General features: G+C 39.0%; 1 protein-coding gene across 9 annotated transcripts in view; it reads left to right on the plus strand.

Annotated features, from left to right (window-relative positions):
- Positions 1-18,068, plus strand: part of NRCAM (neuronal cell adhesion molecule) — a 299,477-nt gene that overhangs the window by 223,324 nt on the left and 58,085 nt on the right. For 7 of the 9 annotated variants that reach the window (XM_054024342.1, XM_054024363.1, XM_054024334.1 and 4 more), the window contains 11 exons: positions 1,700-1,843; positions 3,183-3,294; positions 3,605-3,771; positions 3,866-4,013; positions 7,225-7,349; positions 8,603-8,632; positions 10,226-10,327; positions 11,683-11,880; positions 11,994-12,064; positions 12,920-13,145; positions 13,461-13,576. In XM_054024342.1, the coding sequence (XP_053880317.1) occupies positions 1,700-1,843; positions 3,183-3,294; positions 3,605-3,771; positions 3,866-4,013; positions 7,225-7,349; positions 8,603-8,632; positions 10,226-10,327; positions 11,683-11,880; positions 11,994-12,064; positions 12,920-13,145; positions 13,461-13,576 (1,439 nt within the window). The remainder of the gene's footprint in view (positions 1-1,699; positions 1,844-3,182; positions 3,295-3,604; positions 3,772-3,865; positions 4,014-7,224; positions 7,350-8,602; positions 8,633-10,225; positions 10,328-11,682; positions 11,881-11,993; positions 12,065-12,919; positions 13,146-13,460; positions 13,577-18,068) is intronic. The other 2 variants (XM_054024382.1, XM_054024391.1) reach the window with 1 other exon arrangement.

Raw genomic sequence — 18,068 nt, forward strand, 5'->3', positions numbered from 1 at the left:
TAGTAGTAAAGAGAGTAGGATTCTCTGAGGTACAGGCAAATGTTGATGTTGTGAACAACCAAGCAGCCAGGTAGTTAAGTCAGTTGAAATATAGGTGATGGGCAGAATTAAGGTAAAAGGGGTCTTGAAATAGAATATGAGAAGACAGGGAGCTTTTGGTACAAAAGGAAGCAAAGCAAAGGCGATTACCCCCAACAATAGAGTGATGGTGGCCCAGATTTAGGAATGGAGGTGAACTGGGCTTCAGAAGGAAACCATTCTTGAGCCTGGAATTGGATAGGAAAAATGTATTTAGAAAATGATTTAGTTAAATTGGTGCAATTTCTTTGTGTAAACTAAGCCTTGGAATCAGAGTGAGATGAGAGCCATTTGAGCAGAGGAAAGGGGATCATAATGAGAAACAGAACCAGAGATATTTCTAGTCTACTATCTTGTCTGTCGCAGTTGTCAGTACCAGATGTTTTAGTATACGGTGCAAGGAAAACAACCCATAATAGGCAGTTGTGAAATAAACTATATGGGGAATTAATTCCTAATCCCTCTCAGTTAGAAGTTAAGTTATGCCCTGAAGCATGAAGATTTATATCATTTAAAAAAATCCTTGCTAATTTAACAGTGCATGTTCTTATAATCCATATAAATGGATTCTTTTTTTTACTTCTCTTCAGCTCTTGGTCTGAATTATATCTTTGGCAATGCATTCTGCAGGCTTAATTATGCTCTCGAATTCACAGATAATATCAGGGGATGTAGACCCGGGAGATACCGCCAAAAATGTGGTGTCTGCAAGTACATTAAAACTGTAATTTTGTGTATTTATTTATATGCAACAAAATTTGACAGTCTAGATTCTATTTTCAGTTTCACCTATGCAACCCCACCCAATTTATTGTGGTTGTGCAGGGATAACTGAGCAATATTTGGTCCAGTAACTGTAATAATATGTCTGTCTTTTACTCTGCATTATATATTTCATCCCAAAGCGTCCCAGGCCACTTCTAGAACTCAGCAGCTGTTTAATACCATGCAGCAGCACTACAGAACAGTTTAGAACTGGCAGTGGTTCAGTACTCATTCAGGGGAAAGAGTGCCACCTACTGAATCACTAACACCACTTCCATAAATGCTCCTAGCATGTTCACAACGAACTCCTACCCAGTAATGCATCTGACCTATTATAGTTTAATTTGAGGTAATTTTCATGTGGGGAAAGCTATTTTTTATTTTATGTTTTTAGACATATTTATGTTTAAGAATAGCAGAACATGTGAACAGTTGGAGTTCCTAGAGTATTCTAAATTTCCCCCATCTTTATAAATTAATTTTCTTTTGGCATTAAGAAGAATGTTTTTTCTTATCCCAATCATTACATATCTGTGTCTGTATCTTTGTTTGCCTGAATCGTAAATACATCAGTATATTTTTGTATGTTTTCCTCTCCAAATTACATGGATCATATGCCTTTGACGTTAATCATAAAAGAACAGTGGACAGTATAAGTATAGAATAAGGATAGAATCTGGATAACCTTCTAAATCGCGTCATGATATAACGGTGAACCACTGAAGGGAAGTCTGGGAAGATGAAATCAAGAAATACTTCTGTCTTTCATAATATTTTATTCCCTTTACAAACATAGTACTCATCATCTTAATAACAATTTAAGAAAGAATAAATACACTTTTTTTAACCCATATAGTTGCCCCAGAAGATCCTAGCAGAAAAGTAGATGGTGATACTATTATTTTCTCTGATGTGCAAGAAAGATCAAGTGCTGTTTATCAATGCAATGCCTCTAATGAATATGGATACTTGCTGGCAAATGCATTTGTGAATGTTTTGGGTAAGATCAATCTTTCATTTTTCATCTGTAACTTAATTAAGAGTTGTTGATTAATAAATTTTCCTGATATTGTTTAATTTAATCCAGACTTTCTGCAATGGTAAGTAACAGAAAAATATTGCTGATTAAGTCAACATAAATGTTAATAAAATAAATGTTTTATATTGCAAGTGATTATGAATACTAATCAAACCCCTATAGTACACAATTCTTTCTTCTCCTTCATATATGGTCTCCACAGAGCCCCACTGTAGGGGTTGCATGCCCTGCCATACAGCTACAGAACTTTTTTGAGTAGAGTGTGAGCATATCTCCTGAGCCCTCACTCTATAGATGAAGAGCATAGATACCCCACTCTCTCTAACTTCCTCTCTCCACTCTGCTGAAGGAGGCATGAAAGCATCTTGTCCCCTTTCTCTGTTAAATCAGGCAAACAAATATAGCTGTAAAGAGTTAATTAGTACTAGGTTTAAAAAAATTAAAATGAAACATTAATGTAATGTTCCGTTAAAAAAATATGTTATCTTGATCCACATAAAAACCGGGACTTCAGATAGTCTTGAAAAAGGTAAAGTACACTCAGCTAAAGCCTGCAACACCTTTAAGATCTTCTCAAAAAGGATCCAAAAGGATTTTAAGACGCTGCTTCAGATGCTGCTCTTGCAAGATGATCTGATTATGCTTGAGTCAGGAAGACCTTCTCCTAAGAAAGTGTCTCCAGCCATGAGTAGTATGGCTTTCAGTGCCTCCCTGTGAGCTTAAGCCTGTTGTAAAAACTGAGTTGGAAAGAGGTCACCTTGTAAAGCCTCACCATGAGGAAACAACAGAATCAGTTCCAAAGATCAGAGTTCAGCAGATGAAGCCAAGGAAAGACCCTCTTTCATTGCAAGATGCCTCAGAGGAAAGGAAAGGTGCTTCACCAAAGAGTTTAACCCCAGATCCTGGTGTGTGCAGCTTCCCTGCACCCAGGGGTTGTAGAACATCCTAGTAATTGTGGGTTCAAATCAGTTATCTGCATTGGGGCAATGATATTTGGCCCAATAGACCTTGCTTCCTTTTTTTGAGCATTTTCTGATTTAATTCTTCCAGTGAAGTCACATGCTTCGGTGCCTATCACTATTGCTCACTGAAAAACAAGAAGGAAGTATTTACTTGTAACAGGGAGATTACCCTGTATTACAGCTTTTACAGACTACCAGCAGCAGAGCTAGATAGAGCCCCTAAGTCACCTCAGAGGGAGTTGTAAATGTGTAATTTTATAGGCTACTCCTGATCTTCGTAATCAAATATGCCTTATATATAGATAAATAAAATAAAATATGTTGTGTTGTCTTTTTAGCTGAGCCACCAAGAATTCTGACTCCTGCTAATAAATTATATCAAGTCATTGCAAACAATCCTGCGTTGCTAGATTGTGCTTTTTTTGGTTCACCTGTGCCTGAAATTGAATGGTAAGTCATTGTGTATCGGTACTTCTGAAGAGGCATACACTTTCCTTGAAAGCAATCATTTAAATGTTTTTTGTTATTCTATATTTCTTTTTTTTTAAATAAAGTAGGGCGCTCTTTTTTTTAACATGCACTGATTACAATATTGATACATTTAATTAAATTACTGATAGTTTCCATTTTAAATTTCACTACATGGATTTACTTGACATCTGTATTTTCTTATCCAGTACTCTAAAATTTGCTTTTCTCACACTAGATATGATTGAATTAGTGCATGATATTGGATAATGATACAATTTTTAATATAAAGGTTTAAGGGAGTAAAAGGGAGCATCCTGCGCGGAGATCTTTATGTTTTCCATGACAATGGAACTCTGGAAATTCCTGTGGCACAAAAGGATAGTACTGGCACATACACCTGTGTAGCAAGGAATAAATTAGGAAAGGTACAAAATGAGGTTCATCTAGAAGTCAAAGGTAAGAAACCAATCATTGTTGTAAACCATTTTAATCACAGTTTAACCCAGAATTTCAAACAATTTAAATGTCTAATAGTAACTCTAAATTTCAGATCCAACAATGATTATTAAACAGCCTGAATACAAAATCATTCAAAGGGGTGGCCAGGTTTCCTTTGAGTGTACTATAAAGCACGATCCTACCTTAATACCAACTATTATGTGGTTGAAGGATAATGGTGAACTGCCAGATGATGAAAGGTACAGATAAATTATTTATTTTGTTTTTTGTACTTGTATTTTTAAATTCATTTTTGTTCATGTTTCTCCTGTTCATCTGAAATGTACAAGCCAACATATGTTGAGAAACTTCCACAAGAAGACTAATTAATAACAACATCAGACCCATGTTTGTCTTTGCCTAAAAGCCCATCCTAGTACAGTGGCAAAGTGAAGGCAGCAATTAGAAATGCAAAAGCAATATTTAACCAATGGAAAAAATGGAAAATAGCAATCAAAATAAATTAGAAGTCTGAATAGTAGAAATTTGATAAGGGAAGCTAAAGACATCAGGGACAAATCCATGGTTGGTGCTAAGAACAACAAGAAAGAGTTTTTAAAAGTATATTAGGAGCAAAAGAATTCATAGCAATGGTATATGCCCATTAATAGATAGAGATGATAAAATTGTTTGTGATGCAGGCAAGGCAGAAGTGGTCGATAAATATTTCTGATTCTGTATCTGGAAAGAAGCAGAATGATGTACTTGTATCACATCAGGATGATGAAGTAATTTCTAGTCCATTAATAACTAAGGACGTCATTAAACAACATCTGCTAGAAATAAACATTTTAAACTGAATGGAAAAGTTGCACCCAGGAATCTTGAAAGTGCTGTGTGAGGAGATCTCTGGCCTGCTAATATTCATTTTATAAATCTTGAAATACAAGGGAAATTTCAGAAGACTGGAAGAGTGTTAATATTGTGCTGATATTCAAAACAAGCAAACAGGATGACCCAAATAACTATAGGCCAGTAAGCCTGACTTCAATCCTGGGGGAAATAATGGAAGAGCTGATAGAGGATTCAATTGATAAAAAATAGGAATATATAATTAATGCCAGTCAACATGGTTTTATGGAAAATGGATTATGTCAAACAAACTTGATTTCATTCTTGAATGAGATTACAATTTTGACTGATAAAATTAACTGTGTAGATGTAATAAACTTTTGTAAGACATTTGATTTAGTACATGACATTCTGAGTAAAAAAATAGCAGTATACAATATCAAGACAGCACATATTGAATGGGTTAAGAAAGGGCTAGCTGACAGATTTTTAAAAGTAGTTGTACATGGGGAGTCATCATCATGGTGGTGTTTCTAATGGGGTTTCTCAAGGATCACTTTTAGGTTTCATTCTATTTAACATTTTCATCAATAATCTGGAAGTAAATATAAAAACACTGCTAATGAAATTTACAGATGACACAAAGATTGGTGAGATGATAAAAGGACAGACAGGACAGTCATACAGAGTGATCTGGATTGCTTGGTAATCTTCAAACAAGATGTGTTTTAATATAGTCAAATGCTAAATTATACATCTAAGAACAAGGAATGCAGACCAAATCTAGGGAGTGGGGGACTTTATGCTGGAAAGCAGTGACTCTGAAAAATATCTTGGGGTCATAATGGACCCTCAGTTGAACATGAGCTTCCAGTGTGCTACTGTGGCAAAAAGGGCTAATGCAATCCTTGAATGTATAACCAGGGGAGTGGTGAGTAGGAGCAGGGAAGTGATTTGACTTCTGTATATGAGTTGGTGAGACTGGTACTGGAATACTGTATACAGTTCTGATGTCCGCATTTTAATAAGTATGTTGAAAAATTGGAAAGGGTGTAGAAAAGAGCCACAAAAAATGTTTGCGGGCAGGAGAAAATGTCTCATAGTGTGTGACTGAGATCTGAATCTGTTTAGGTTTTCAAAAATAAGATTGAGAGATCCTTTGATTACAATGTATAAGTACTTTAACAGGTACTATAAGTACTTTTAAAAATACCTGGTACTATAAGGCTCTTTAATTTAGAAGAGAATGGAATCCCAAGAACCAATGGCTGGAAGCTGATGCCCAACAAATTCCAATTACAAATAAGACACAAATTTTTAACAGTGGTAGTGATTAACTATTGGAACGAACCAAGGGAAATGAAGGATTCTCCTTCTCTTGGTGGCTTCCATTGAAGATTGGATGCCTTTCTGGAATATGTGCTTTGGCCAAACAAAGGTTATTGGGTTCAATACAGAGGTAACTGGATGAAATGTAAAGGCCTGTGGTATACAGGAGGTCATATTAGGTGAAGTTATGGTTCCTTCTGCTTGAAATTCTAAATCACCACAGAGATTAATTTTTCTGTTCTTGATCCAGAAAACACTAGAGCTTTGTAATCATGTGGCTGACTTTAACAACTTGTATGAGAATGGAGGACTTTTCTGTTGAGAGCATCCTAGGCTAAAACTCTACATTTAACTGCAAGATAACTACTGTTAAATCATACTGGCAGATGGGTGGGAGAAGGAGCTTGGGAGCTAGGAGAGAGGAGGTCCTGTAGGGAAGCCCTAGCAACAGTCAAGCTTGGGTAGTGTCCTTAGGCTGAAGTTTATATTATGCTAATGTTAACCTGCCAATACAGACAAATTCCACAAAGTAAGTTCTTTGTTCCAAAAGTGAAAAGCATATCTTTGTATGGATTTGGTTGTGGTGGGGTCTGCCGATTAATGTTTCTAGCAGATTCTGTCAGTGTTTACCCTACATTCATGACCATGCATGGGTGAATCATTTCTAGGATCCCAAACGTGATTTGGGCAGAAACATTGAAAGGTTTTATTTTAAAAAGTTAAGGCAAATAGTATATGCAAATATTCCACAATTAGGCATATTACACAAGTACACGTAAGACTTTGCAATTCACTTTCTATGAACTTTTATTCCAGTAAAACTGGATCAAACAAGTGTTTGAAGAAAGCAGCTACAAAAGATTAGCAAACTCAGAATAAGTGAATTCATTATAAATCTGATCAGATGTTCACAGCTCTAGTTGTGTGTTTGTGATGTGTCCTGTCTTGTTTTTTGGAGGACATCAGTATCCTGTTGCAATGACAGTTAGGATTGAAGGCTTCTGCTAGCTTCTGAGTGGAAAAGCAACACTTTTTGGTGCTACACATTTGCAGATCAGAGGTCCGAATCAACTGCTAAGAGAGGTGTCATTCAGAAAAGAAAACACATTTGAATACTGATGTTACCTATTAGTGAAAATGTAGTTGTAGTGCAAATGTTGAAGATACATTAAGCCATGGAGATGTTGCTAGTACCCACAAAAATATTAAGCCATCATTAGGATTTGGTAATGTTTATACAAAACTTTATTATAACAATGAAAAATCCACGATTGACTGTATTGTTTACAGGTTTATTATTCATAAAGATAGTTTGGCCATTATGAATGTAACTGATAAGGATGATGGAACCTATACATGTGTAGCAAATACTACCCTGGACAGCGTTTCTGCAAGTGCCGTACTCACTGTTGTTGGTAAGATTGCTTTTAAAACGTTGTAAGGGCAAAGCTGTGTTTGTGTTGTATAAATTGTTAAAGCAGTATTAGATTTGATATGATGGACACTAATAGAGTTTGATAAAATAAAAACACCCCAATTCATATATGCTCTTTGGGCATTCAGTTCAATTTTAAGATAAAAAATAAATGATATTCAATCTTGCCTATATTGTCTGATATTTTTTAAGGTAGTGTATGAAGCAGAAGGTCAAATGTGAACCAGCCGTTCTGTTTTTTTTAACAGAAAGTAGTGTCTCCAATGGGACAAGGTCAATCTCATAGTAGGTGGGATTTTACCTACGTTGCAGTTGACCAATGACTCTGCAGAGTATTTCAGCACCAACACCGATTGTCTTGAGGTTCTTGTCAGCTTCTGCAGTTGTATTCTGCTTCAAACAAGTTGAACAATATGCTTGTTTAACTTTCACTCTTGCTTCCAGGATTTTTGTTAGACTACTTTTCTTTCAGTTTAGCTAGGCTTCCTGTAATTAAGAAATAGCTATGAAGTCCACCAGCCAGGAACTGCTGGAGTGCAGTGTACTGTGGATATTCCTCCAGCGCATGCCTTCTGCTGACTGGGGACACCAATTGTGGGGGGAATCAATACCACATAAGGAGATCCTGCTGCTTACCAGCACTCTTGTTCAGCTCAGGATCAGTCCCCAGGAGTTTAAATTCTTCTATTAGATATTGGCTCTGCTCACTGAGTGTTTGAGAAGGCAGCCCTACTTCCTTTATTTCTCTAACCAGCTTTACTTCAGTCCAGTATCTCTCCTCTCCCTCCTTGTAAGTATCTTTTCAATATATAGTCTGTGATTCTTAGCTAGAGAAGCTAGCAGGAGTCTCAAACCAAAATCTACGGGTGCTCTAACATTCTACAGTGGTTTTCATAACTGTTCAAGGGTGAGAGAAGCAAAATGCCAGTTTTAGTTGTTATTGACCTTGTCCATATGAAAAATAAGGGTAAAAACATTTGTCTAGTTTGTGTACGAGTCTTTTACTATATTTATTTTCTTGATTTAATTTTTCATGTGAAAAAAATTGGTTACTTTATCTTTCTTGCAAAAAAATAAAAAATTATCAATGCATGATTTAAAATTGACCATTTCTTGTAGCAAAAATAACTTTACTTTATTATCTCTAACAAATGTAATCTTTAACTATGTGTAAAATCATGTTTCTTTGGCTACTAATTTTGATTAAATCCTTTATATTAATGTCCTTTTCAGCTGCTACCCCAACTCCAGCTATCATTTACGGTAAACTAATACAAAATCTGTCTGCATCATCTACCAAACATATTTCACACTTTTGCCTCTTGCAAATTGTGTCCTCTTTGTTTTTGTTTTTTCCGTTTCATGCCTTTTTACCAACTTTTTTTTTAAAGCAGAAGAGAATTCTGTGCAATCATACCATTTTCTTATTAGCTATTTGTTAAAACTGTTTCATTACTATAGTATTAGCCTTTGGAATTTTACACGAAGGCTATTTTAAATTATTTGGGAGTATACAATTTATAGAAAATGAAGTTTTTAAACAATTTTTTAAATTTATTGTTTACAGTATCATTAACTTTCTTCATACTAAGTACAGTAATGCAATATATTTTCTGTAATAATTTGTAATACAGAACAAATACTGGAAAAACAAAGTTCACCAGTGTCCTGAAAGCCCACATCAAAAACAAGTATAGGTTTGATCTTGCATCATTTAAATTAGAGGGAGTTTTGCTGTTGACTTCATTGAGGGAAGCATCAAGGCCTTTAATTCTAGCTTCCACAGTGCAGAAGCGGAAGCTAACGAACCCTGAAAATCTAATTGTAGCAGTTTACATGGCCCTAGATAGGTATTTGCAATGTCAAAAGGCATCCTGTTTTCTCAGTGGAAAGGCGTCCTTAAAAGTGGCCAAAGAATTGATCTCATAAATGTCTTGATTTTATTCCATGCTGGAAATGAAATCAGACTTTATTACCAAGGTTCTTTTCTGCTTCTCATTAACATTTTACATGAATTTTAATGTTATGGCATAAGAGTGCCTAGATTTTAATCTTTTACAATATCCTGAATAAGGTGTTTAGTTTACTATCATATTCTTTGAATTTGCGATGCAAGGCAAAATATGGTACTATGGACCAGATACTGCAAACACTTAAAAATGTGAGTAACTTTATTCACTTTAATGAGTCCCATTGACCTCAATGGAACTACTCCGGTCTTTCATTCCAAATGGTTATTAATATAATGAATGATTGTCAGCAATTTTGGATGAACAATTTCATAATTATGCATTCAGAGTATTGTATATTAACAGTTTAGTTTATATTTTCAGGCTTCTTAAAATGTGTAGGTTAAAAGTAAAATGTCTTTGTTTTTCTTATTGCAGAGCATCTTTCTTAAATTGACGCATGAAATATTTGTAGTAATTCTGAAACAGTTTCTTTTTAATATCTGCGCTTCTTTATTTTCCATGACTAAAGATTTTATTTCATATATAATAGTTAGCTTCTCATAGTCATTAGTCATTAACTGAACGTGATGCTGAACCATGCATTTCATATTTCTTTGCTTTTCGTTACGGTAGTTTTATATTGCAAAACAATCAAGCATAGAGTTTCCATCAGTAGTATTTGCTTGTTACAAATGTATTTAGAAAGTTCCCAGCAACATCAGTTCTTATCCATTCCATTCCAATTGCATGCAAATGGCCACTAAATCATATCTGCATAATGAAAGTAGATCTCTTTATTGTGCTTTTGGAAAAGTTTTGGTTGAAATGTGAGAATTGTTGCCAGGAAGAAACTCTTTAATCTGTTTTATTTAGTGACTACTGTATGTATTTATTTGACTTACAGATCGTCCAAATCCACCCTTTGATTTAGAATTAACAGATCAGCTAGAAAGAAGCATACAGCTGTCCTGGATACCAGGCTATGACAATAACAGCCCCATTACAAGTATGTTTGGTTATATTTACTGGAACAAAAATTCATTGTTTTAATTTTTCAGATTCCAAAGAGTTTTGAAATATAACTTTGTGTAGTAAGATTAGCAAATACATTCTTTCATTGTTATTATTATTTACCAGTATTACAGTGGTGCCCAAAACATGTTGCATGCTGTTCAAACATATGGAAGGACACATTCCCTGCCCCAGAGAGTTCAGTCAAAAGCCCCTAATCCTGCAGTCCCAACCAGTAGCACAGACGCTTGCATCCATGTGAAACCCCTTTTAAGGGCTCAGTCCTGCAAATACATACAGGAGTAAATTTTTAATCACCCATTGTAATAAAGTTACTCCCATACATTTTTTGAAGGTATGTGCCCTTAAAATCTTAAACTAACCTGACTGTGCGACAGTTGAATTTGAAAGCTCATTGGCAGCAATATCTTTGTGTTATTAATCTTTGTTGATAGAAAGGCTTTAACTTCCTCAAAATTATAAACCAGATGGTTTTTCTGATCTTTTCAAAGCCAGACTTTTGACAGAAATAAACATATTTTGGGTCCCGGAAGCAGTTCATTCAGGCCTAGTGCTTGGGGTGTGCTCTCCAGTCCAGTCTCTATTCCAGCAAACAGGAGCTTGCAGGTTTCCAGGCCAGGCTCTGTTTGTGTCTCTCATTGGGGCCCTTCTGCACTGGCTCCCTCCCCAGCCAAAGCTGCTCCCCCATAAGTCCCACACAGTTTGCACTCAGCTGTAACTCCAGCAGTCACAGCCTGTTCCTCACATGGAGCTGTGTTCAGTTCCCACAGTTTCCTCTCCGCATCCGATTTCACTGCCGCTCCTGGCTTGGCAAGCAGCCACTGCTTCCCAGTTGAGCCTGGCCACTTCCTCATTCAGGACCCTTTCCCTTACCTGGCCAGGAGAAAGGGGATATGCAGTGGGGAGTGCTGACGGGAGTTATAATCCCTGCTTAGCAGGTCCATCACACTACATACACAATTTCAAATGTTTTCTCTCAGTGCTTATTTCTGTGCTGAAACTTCATCTATTGTTTCTTTCTCTCAGTATGGTGTTTCTAAGGCTCCTGTTTTGGCAGTATCCAAGCAGCTAAGACAGTTACAATAGAATTATGCTTACTTACAGTTAGAATGCCAAAGAGTAATGTTTCCATTACATTTCTTGCTAAGGACTGCTTGTTCAGTTTGTTCTCTAACTTATTTATTATAATTTCAACTTTATTTTAAAAATATTTAGTGTAGATTGGATTGCTGACTTATGATTATTTCATTCATAAATGACTGTGCTAGTCTCTGATGCCTAGGAATGTTATAGTTCTGACGTATAATTGAACTCAATTTTTGTTGACAGATTTTGTCATTGAATATGAAGATGGAATGCATGAACCAGGGGTATGGCATTACCAGGCAGAAGTCCGTGGGACTCAGACAACTGTACAGTTAAAGCTGTCTCCATATGTTAACTATTCATTCCGTGTAATAGCTGTCAATGAGATTGGTAGAAGTCAGCCAAGTGAAGCATCTGAACAATACCTAACAAAAGCTGCAAGTAAATAAACATTACCATTTACCAGTAATCAATTTACTCTTTAGATGCCATTGAATGATTTAGAACTCAAAGAACAGTCGGGCCTTACTCAATTATAAATATTTAACTTTTAGAGCCAGATGAAAATCCTTCCGGTGTTCAAGGGATAGGATCAGAACCCGATAATTTGGTGATTATATGGGAGGTAAGTTTTTTAGCCTATAAGTAACATTTTCTAGAAAATAAAAATATCAACTTTAAACAAATTAATAGATGTTATAGTTGGTGCTTGAGACAAAATAAAAATCCACTAATTTGTCTGAACCTTTCCCCTTTCTTAAATAGGGGGGGAAATGTAAATAAATACAGTGAGAAACATACTTTCAGAGGACTGTTTCCTCCTTGGTTAATTAGTGGTTTCTCCATCTTCCTGACAAACTCATTAATTTAGGATAACTTGAAGAGTTTTCATGCATTAAGATTAAAATATATACATAGTATCTTAGATCAGTTAGCTTCATAATTTTAGAATGGATTCAGATTTAAATCCTAACTCTTCACTAAGCTTTATTATAAACTAAATTATCATTATACCTTCCTACTTCAAGCTCTTTGTGGATGCATTGTACTGACACTTACAAGGCAAGAATTCTGATTCTGTTTCTAAACACAGATTCCCAACTACCCATTATTGCAAAGTCATCTTCCCATTACAGCTTTGAAAAGGTTCCAGCTCTCTGGGAAATATATTTTATAATAACTTCTTTTAGCTCTTTCATAGTAGCTCTCTTCCACGACTGAAGAAAACTGACAACAAGACTATATTTACATCAGTTAGCTTGCATGATTACACCAGCATAAAAATGAAACAGCATAATACAGAAGTTTCAATAGCATTACACTGGTAGAAAACTGGGGGAACCACATGGTGAATCAGGCTCATTTTTACACCATGGTTCTTCTTTAGAAGCCTATGATTTTGTTATTATCCTGGATTGCTCTTCTTTACAAATGTTATAAAATAATGTTAATGCATTCATTTCTCTTTTTTTCATTTTAGCCTTTAAAAGGTTTTCAGTCCAATGGACCAGGTCTTCAATACAAAGTCAGTTGGCGTCAGAAAGATGTTGGTGATGAGTGGACTTCTGTTATAGTTGCAAATGTTTCAAAATATATTGTATCTGGTACACCAACCTTTGTTCCATATGAGATAAAAGTACAGGCTTTAAATGACTTAGGATATGCACCAGAACCTGCAGAGGTGATTGGACATTCTGGGGAAGACTGTAAGTTTCTCAGACTGACTGACTTGTGCTAATTAAAAATATCCAAATACAAAGTCACAGATGGATTAAAAAAAGGCCATTGAAAATTTGTGGGAGGGAATTTTTCTCTCATGTAATAAATGAAAATTGTAAACTTCAAATCTTTGGAGGATAGTCAGAGGCTTCATAAACCTCAGCGTTATGAATATTGAGGCTCACTTTCGACAAACAGTTTTAAATGAGCCAACAGTGTGACCCATTCCTTTATGAGTGTATTATCTGTTCATATAGTCTCTGATTATAATCTGGGATTCGTTGCATCTCTCTCCCACACAGTACCAATGGTTGCTCCAGGCAATGTGCAGGTGCACATTGTTAACAGCACATTAGCCAAGGTGCACTGGGACCCCGTTCCACTAAAAACTGTCCGAGGACACCTTCAAGGATACAGGGTAAGTAACGGTAGAAGCTTTTATATCCTCTTCTATCAAAATAAAATTCTCTTAATGTGTATATGTGTTTGGGAGGGAGGTAACTGCAATTTAAAATGAGTATTTTAGGTTTTTTATTATACCACAATTTTGGTTGATAATTTGTTGACATAATATACTTAAGACAAATATGTAAGGCAATTAACTTATTCCTGCATGGAATTTTGGTTAAAAATAATTATCACTGTGCAAAATCAATATAGCCCATATTACAAGGATTAAAATCTGATTATCTAAGTGTAGCGCCCTTCTCTACCTGGTTACCTCCTTTAATGCCAACCCGTTTACAGGTTTTGATGGACAGGTCTGTGTTCTTTTGGATCCCGCCACCCACTCAGCAAGGTGTATCTTCTTTCATTTTTTCCTATGAAATTATTTGACGGTGCCTCCACCCTCCTCACTCCTTCCTGGCAGGGTCACCAGGGCAGAGTGGGAGGAAATTTCTAACAACAGAGTAATCCCCACTTACTTGCCAGATAGTTGGAGACTTCCAAGAAATAACACAAACACATGAAAATATATTCAACACAATAATTATATTAAACAGGAGACAAATACAACATAACAGGGTGAAACACTATTTTTAGGGTCACTGGTGCCCACACAGAAAATACCCGTGACTTGATGTAGCAAATGTAAAATTAGTGTCCCGTTGGTATGCGTACTTTGCTGGGGCCCTTGATGACCTATAACCACAAAATTCTTCTCTGCGGTGGTTTAGCAGTGTGGCTGACTGAGTTCAGTACAGCCCAAAGGACTCACAGGTGGGAGGAGGTGGTAAATCCCTTCACAGGTGTAATATGCAGCAGGTTATAAAATCCTCAAACCCTGACTCCCTGGCTTGAGGACACAATTGAGGGAGTAGGGGGTCCCCAAAACAAATTCCCTGACTAACTAACTAAAAGATGGTGCACTCACAAACTCCATGAATGATCTTCGAAGGTTCGAAGATGACACTGGACCCCTCAGTCACTGCAGAGAGGCTGCTGTCTGCTGGCAGGGATCCTCCTCAGGCAGGAATCAGGCTGCGTCCGTCCCAGGATTTCCCCTCACCACAAAGGGGTGCAGGGCTCAAGGTGTAGGTTATACAACTACACTAACATCCACACTGTAGCCACCTAGCCCAGCCTCCAGTCACACACTCAGCAGGCAGCTTCCCTGGACTAACATAGGGTTACCATATTCAAACATTTAAAAAAGAGGACACTCCACGGGGCCCCGGTCCTGCCCCCGGCCCTGCCCCAACTCCGCCCCTTCCCCGGCCCCACCCCAACCCCACCCCTTCTCTGCCCCCATTCCAACCCCTTCCCCAAAGTCCCTGCCCCAACTCTGCCCCCTCCTCTGAGCACCCCGCATTCCCCCTCCTCCCTCCCGCTCTGATCTTGGTTGGGGGTTGCTAAGTGTTTCCCTGCTCCCCACTCGCCCCGCAGCCTCTATGCCCTTGCTTGCCTGCCCTGCTCCTCCTCACCCTGCAGCCTCTGCAACCCCCTACCCTGCAGCCTCTGTGCCCCCAGCTCCCTACTCGCCCTGCAGCCTCTGCACCCCCCCGCCCCTGCAGCCTCTGTGCCCCCTGCTCCCCACTCGCCCTGCAGCCTCTGCACCCCCCCGCCCCTGCAGCCTCTGTGCCCCCTGCTCCCCACTCGCCCTGCAGCCTCTACACACACCCCCTGCAGCCTCTACACACACACACACACCCGCCGCCGCCACCTGCCCTGCTCCCCCCGCTCACCCGGCAGAGGGAGAGCTGCGGGCTCCACGTGGACTAAACACTTCCGCGCTGCTCTGTGGGGGAGGAGGGAGCGGGGGAGGGGGAGGGACTCTGGCTGCTAGAGGCCCTAGTGGCTGCGAGCGGCTTTCAATCAGGCCAGGCGTCCAATTAGCTGCGCCGCACTCCGCAGGAGGGGAAATCCTGGACATTTCTACTTCATTAGAAATCCCCCCCGGATGGCCATTTAAGGCTGAAAAAGCCGGACATGTCCGGGGAAAGCCGGACATGTCCGGGGAAAGCCGGACATGTCCGGGGAAAGCCGGACGGATGGTAACCCTAGACTAACAGACAGAGCAGAGCTGACCATGTGGTGACTGGTCTCACCTAGGGAGCCTGGCTGGGGAAATTTCCCAGCAAACGCTGCAAATTGGGAATCATCAGTGGGGAAAGAAAAGCCCAGCTGAGGGATCTGCTGTCAGGTCCCTAGAGGCCTGTTCTCAGGGGGAACCCTGCATGCAGGCCTGGGTCTCACCAGCCAGTCCAGCCCTTTTCCTGGTTGGCTCCAGACTGACTACAAAATGGCTTCTCCCTGGGAGGGCCTGTCACTCCCTATTGGTTGCTGGGCAGACTCTGAATCTGCCTTGGCTTCCCCTCCCTACCAGGGACAGTGTGCCTCTCCCTGAGCTGCCAGCAGACAGAGTCCCAGGAATCTAGGTAATCTCCTTGGGGGTTACAGGTTTCAGAGTGGTAGCTGTGTTAGTCTGTCAGCAAAAAACAATGAGGAGTCCTTGTGGCACTTTAGAGACTAACAAATGTATTTAGGCATAAGCTTTCGTGGGCTAGAACCCACTTCATCGGATGCATGGAGTGGAAAATACAGAAGGTGGTATAAATACATGAAAGGATGAGAGTTGCCTTACCAAGTGTGATATATGACATCATGTGCCAGCAATGCCTCTCTGCCATGTATATTGGCCAAACCAGACAATCTCGACGCAAAAGAATAAATGGACACAAATCTGACATCAGGAATCATAACATTCAAAACCAGTAGGAGAACACTTCAATCTCTCTGGTTACTCAATAACAGACCTAAAAGTGGCAATTCTTCAACAAAATAACTTCTAAAACAGACTCCAACATGAAACTGCAGAACTGGAATTAATTTACAAACTGGACACCATCAGATTAGGCCTGAATAAAGACTGGGAGTGGTTGGGTCATTACAAAACCTAAACTTAATTTCCCCAATTACTAATTTCCCCCTACTGTTACTCACACCTTCTTGTCAACTGTCTGAAATGAGCCACTCTCATTACCAATTGAAAAGTTATTTTTCTTTCTTTGTTGTCCTGCTGTTGTTTGAATTGTCTCGTTCAACTGACCTCACACTTGGTAAGGCAACTCCCATCCTTTCATGTATTTGTCATCTGCGGCTCAGTAAAGGCTCAGTTTAAAAAGGGGGAATACAGGGAGTGGGGCGGAGGGGCTCCTGTGATAGTAGGCCTTGGAGCAGGGTGATGGTATGGAGGAGAACTGAAGAGGATCTGCGGGGAGCAGGGGAACTTCGGGTAGAGAGACACCAGGTTGCAGAAGGACACCAGGGAAATAGGCCCTGGATGGATCTTACATCTACTTGGCACTCTCAAAAGAGCGGGAAAAGCCTGAGCAAAGTCCAGGAGGGTTGAAGAGTGTTAGCTAGAGAGGACAGACCCTAAGAGGAAGGGCTATCACCAGCTAAAGACTGGGTCAGAAGACTCTCTGGTTTTTATGTGGGTTTTTTTGGACCTATGTACTGCAGAAGGAGTCAGACTGTTACATGAATCAGTGGGAGGGTTAAGTCACTCCAAGAATTGCACAGTGTTGGAAGCTGTGTGGCACGTTGAAGACCCAGGATAGAAAACTGAAGCAGGGTGTCTCCAGCAGCGTTCCATAAGGGGTATTCTCAAAGACTGCATTCTGCAACAATCTGGAAGAAAATACAAAATCATTACTGGTAAAATTTGCAGATGGCACAAAATAAATGGAGTCAGGAGTAAGACTTTTGGATAACACTGCATTGCATGGTAATACTTCCCAATAGGCCTAGTCCAACTCCCATTGAAATCAATGGAAAGCCTCACGCTGACTTCAGTGGGGGTTGGAGCAGGCCCAATCTGAATAACTACTTCACAAAAACAATGCACTTCAAATGTCATAGTTATTTGTATGGTTTACAAAGCAGTCAGTTACCTTTCGTGAGACAACAGCAAAGTCCTAAAGCCAAATTCAGGCCTTTCTGGAAAACAAAATGACTTCTATATTAGGATTACTGCATGTATTTACTGGAACTGATTTCAAACCTTTTGGTCACTGGATGTGTAGCATTACATTAGGAACGCGTACACGGCTCAATGGAGAAGGTGTGCCCAGCTGTCACATAACTGAGAGCCAGCCAGGGAATAGAAGGTCATGTGGGTAGCTGCAGTATGAAGCAGGTTACATCCAGCTCACCCGTGCACATTTGCAAAATAGCAAGTAGATCAGGCCCCTAGTTAATACCATTGAGTGCAGTGAATCATTCTGATTAAATACAAACACACACATTGTTTTAAGTGGTGCTGCTCCCCTTCTCCCTATTACTTTAATTCATTTTTCTGGCTGAACTATAAATTATGTGAATAATACACTTCTATCCCGATATAACGCGACCCGATATAACACAAATTCGGATATAACGCGGTAAAGCAGCGCTCTGGGGGGGCG

The sequence above is a fragment of the Malaclemys terrapin genome, chromosome 1, assembly GCF_027887155.1.
Source record: "Malaclemys terrapin pileata isolate rMalTer1 chromosome 1, rMalTer1.hap1, whole genome shotgun sequence".
Lineage (NCBI taxonomy): Eukaryota > Metazoa > Chordata > Testudines > Emydidae > Malaclemys > Malaclemys terrapin.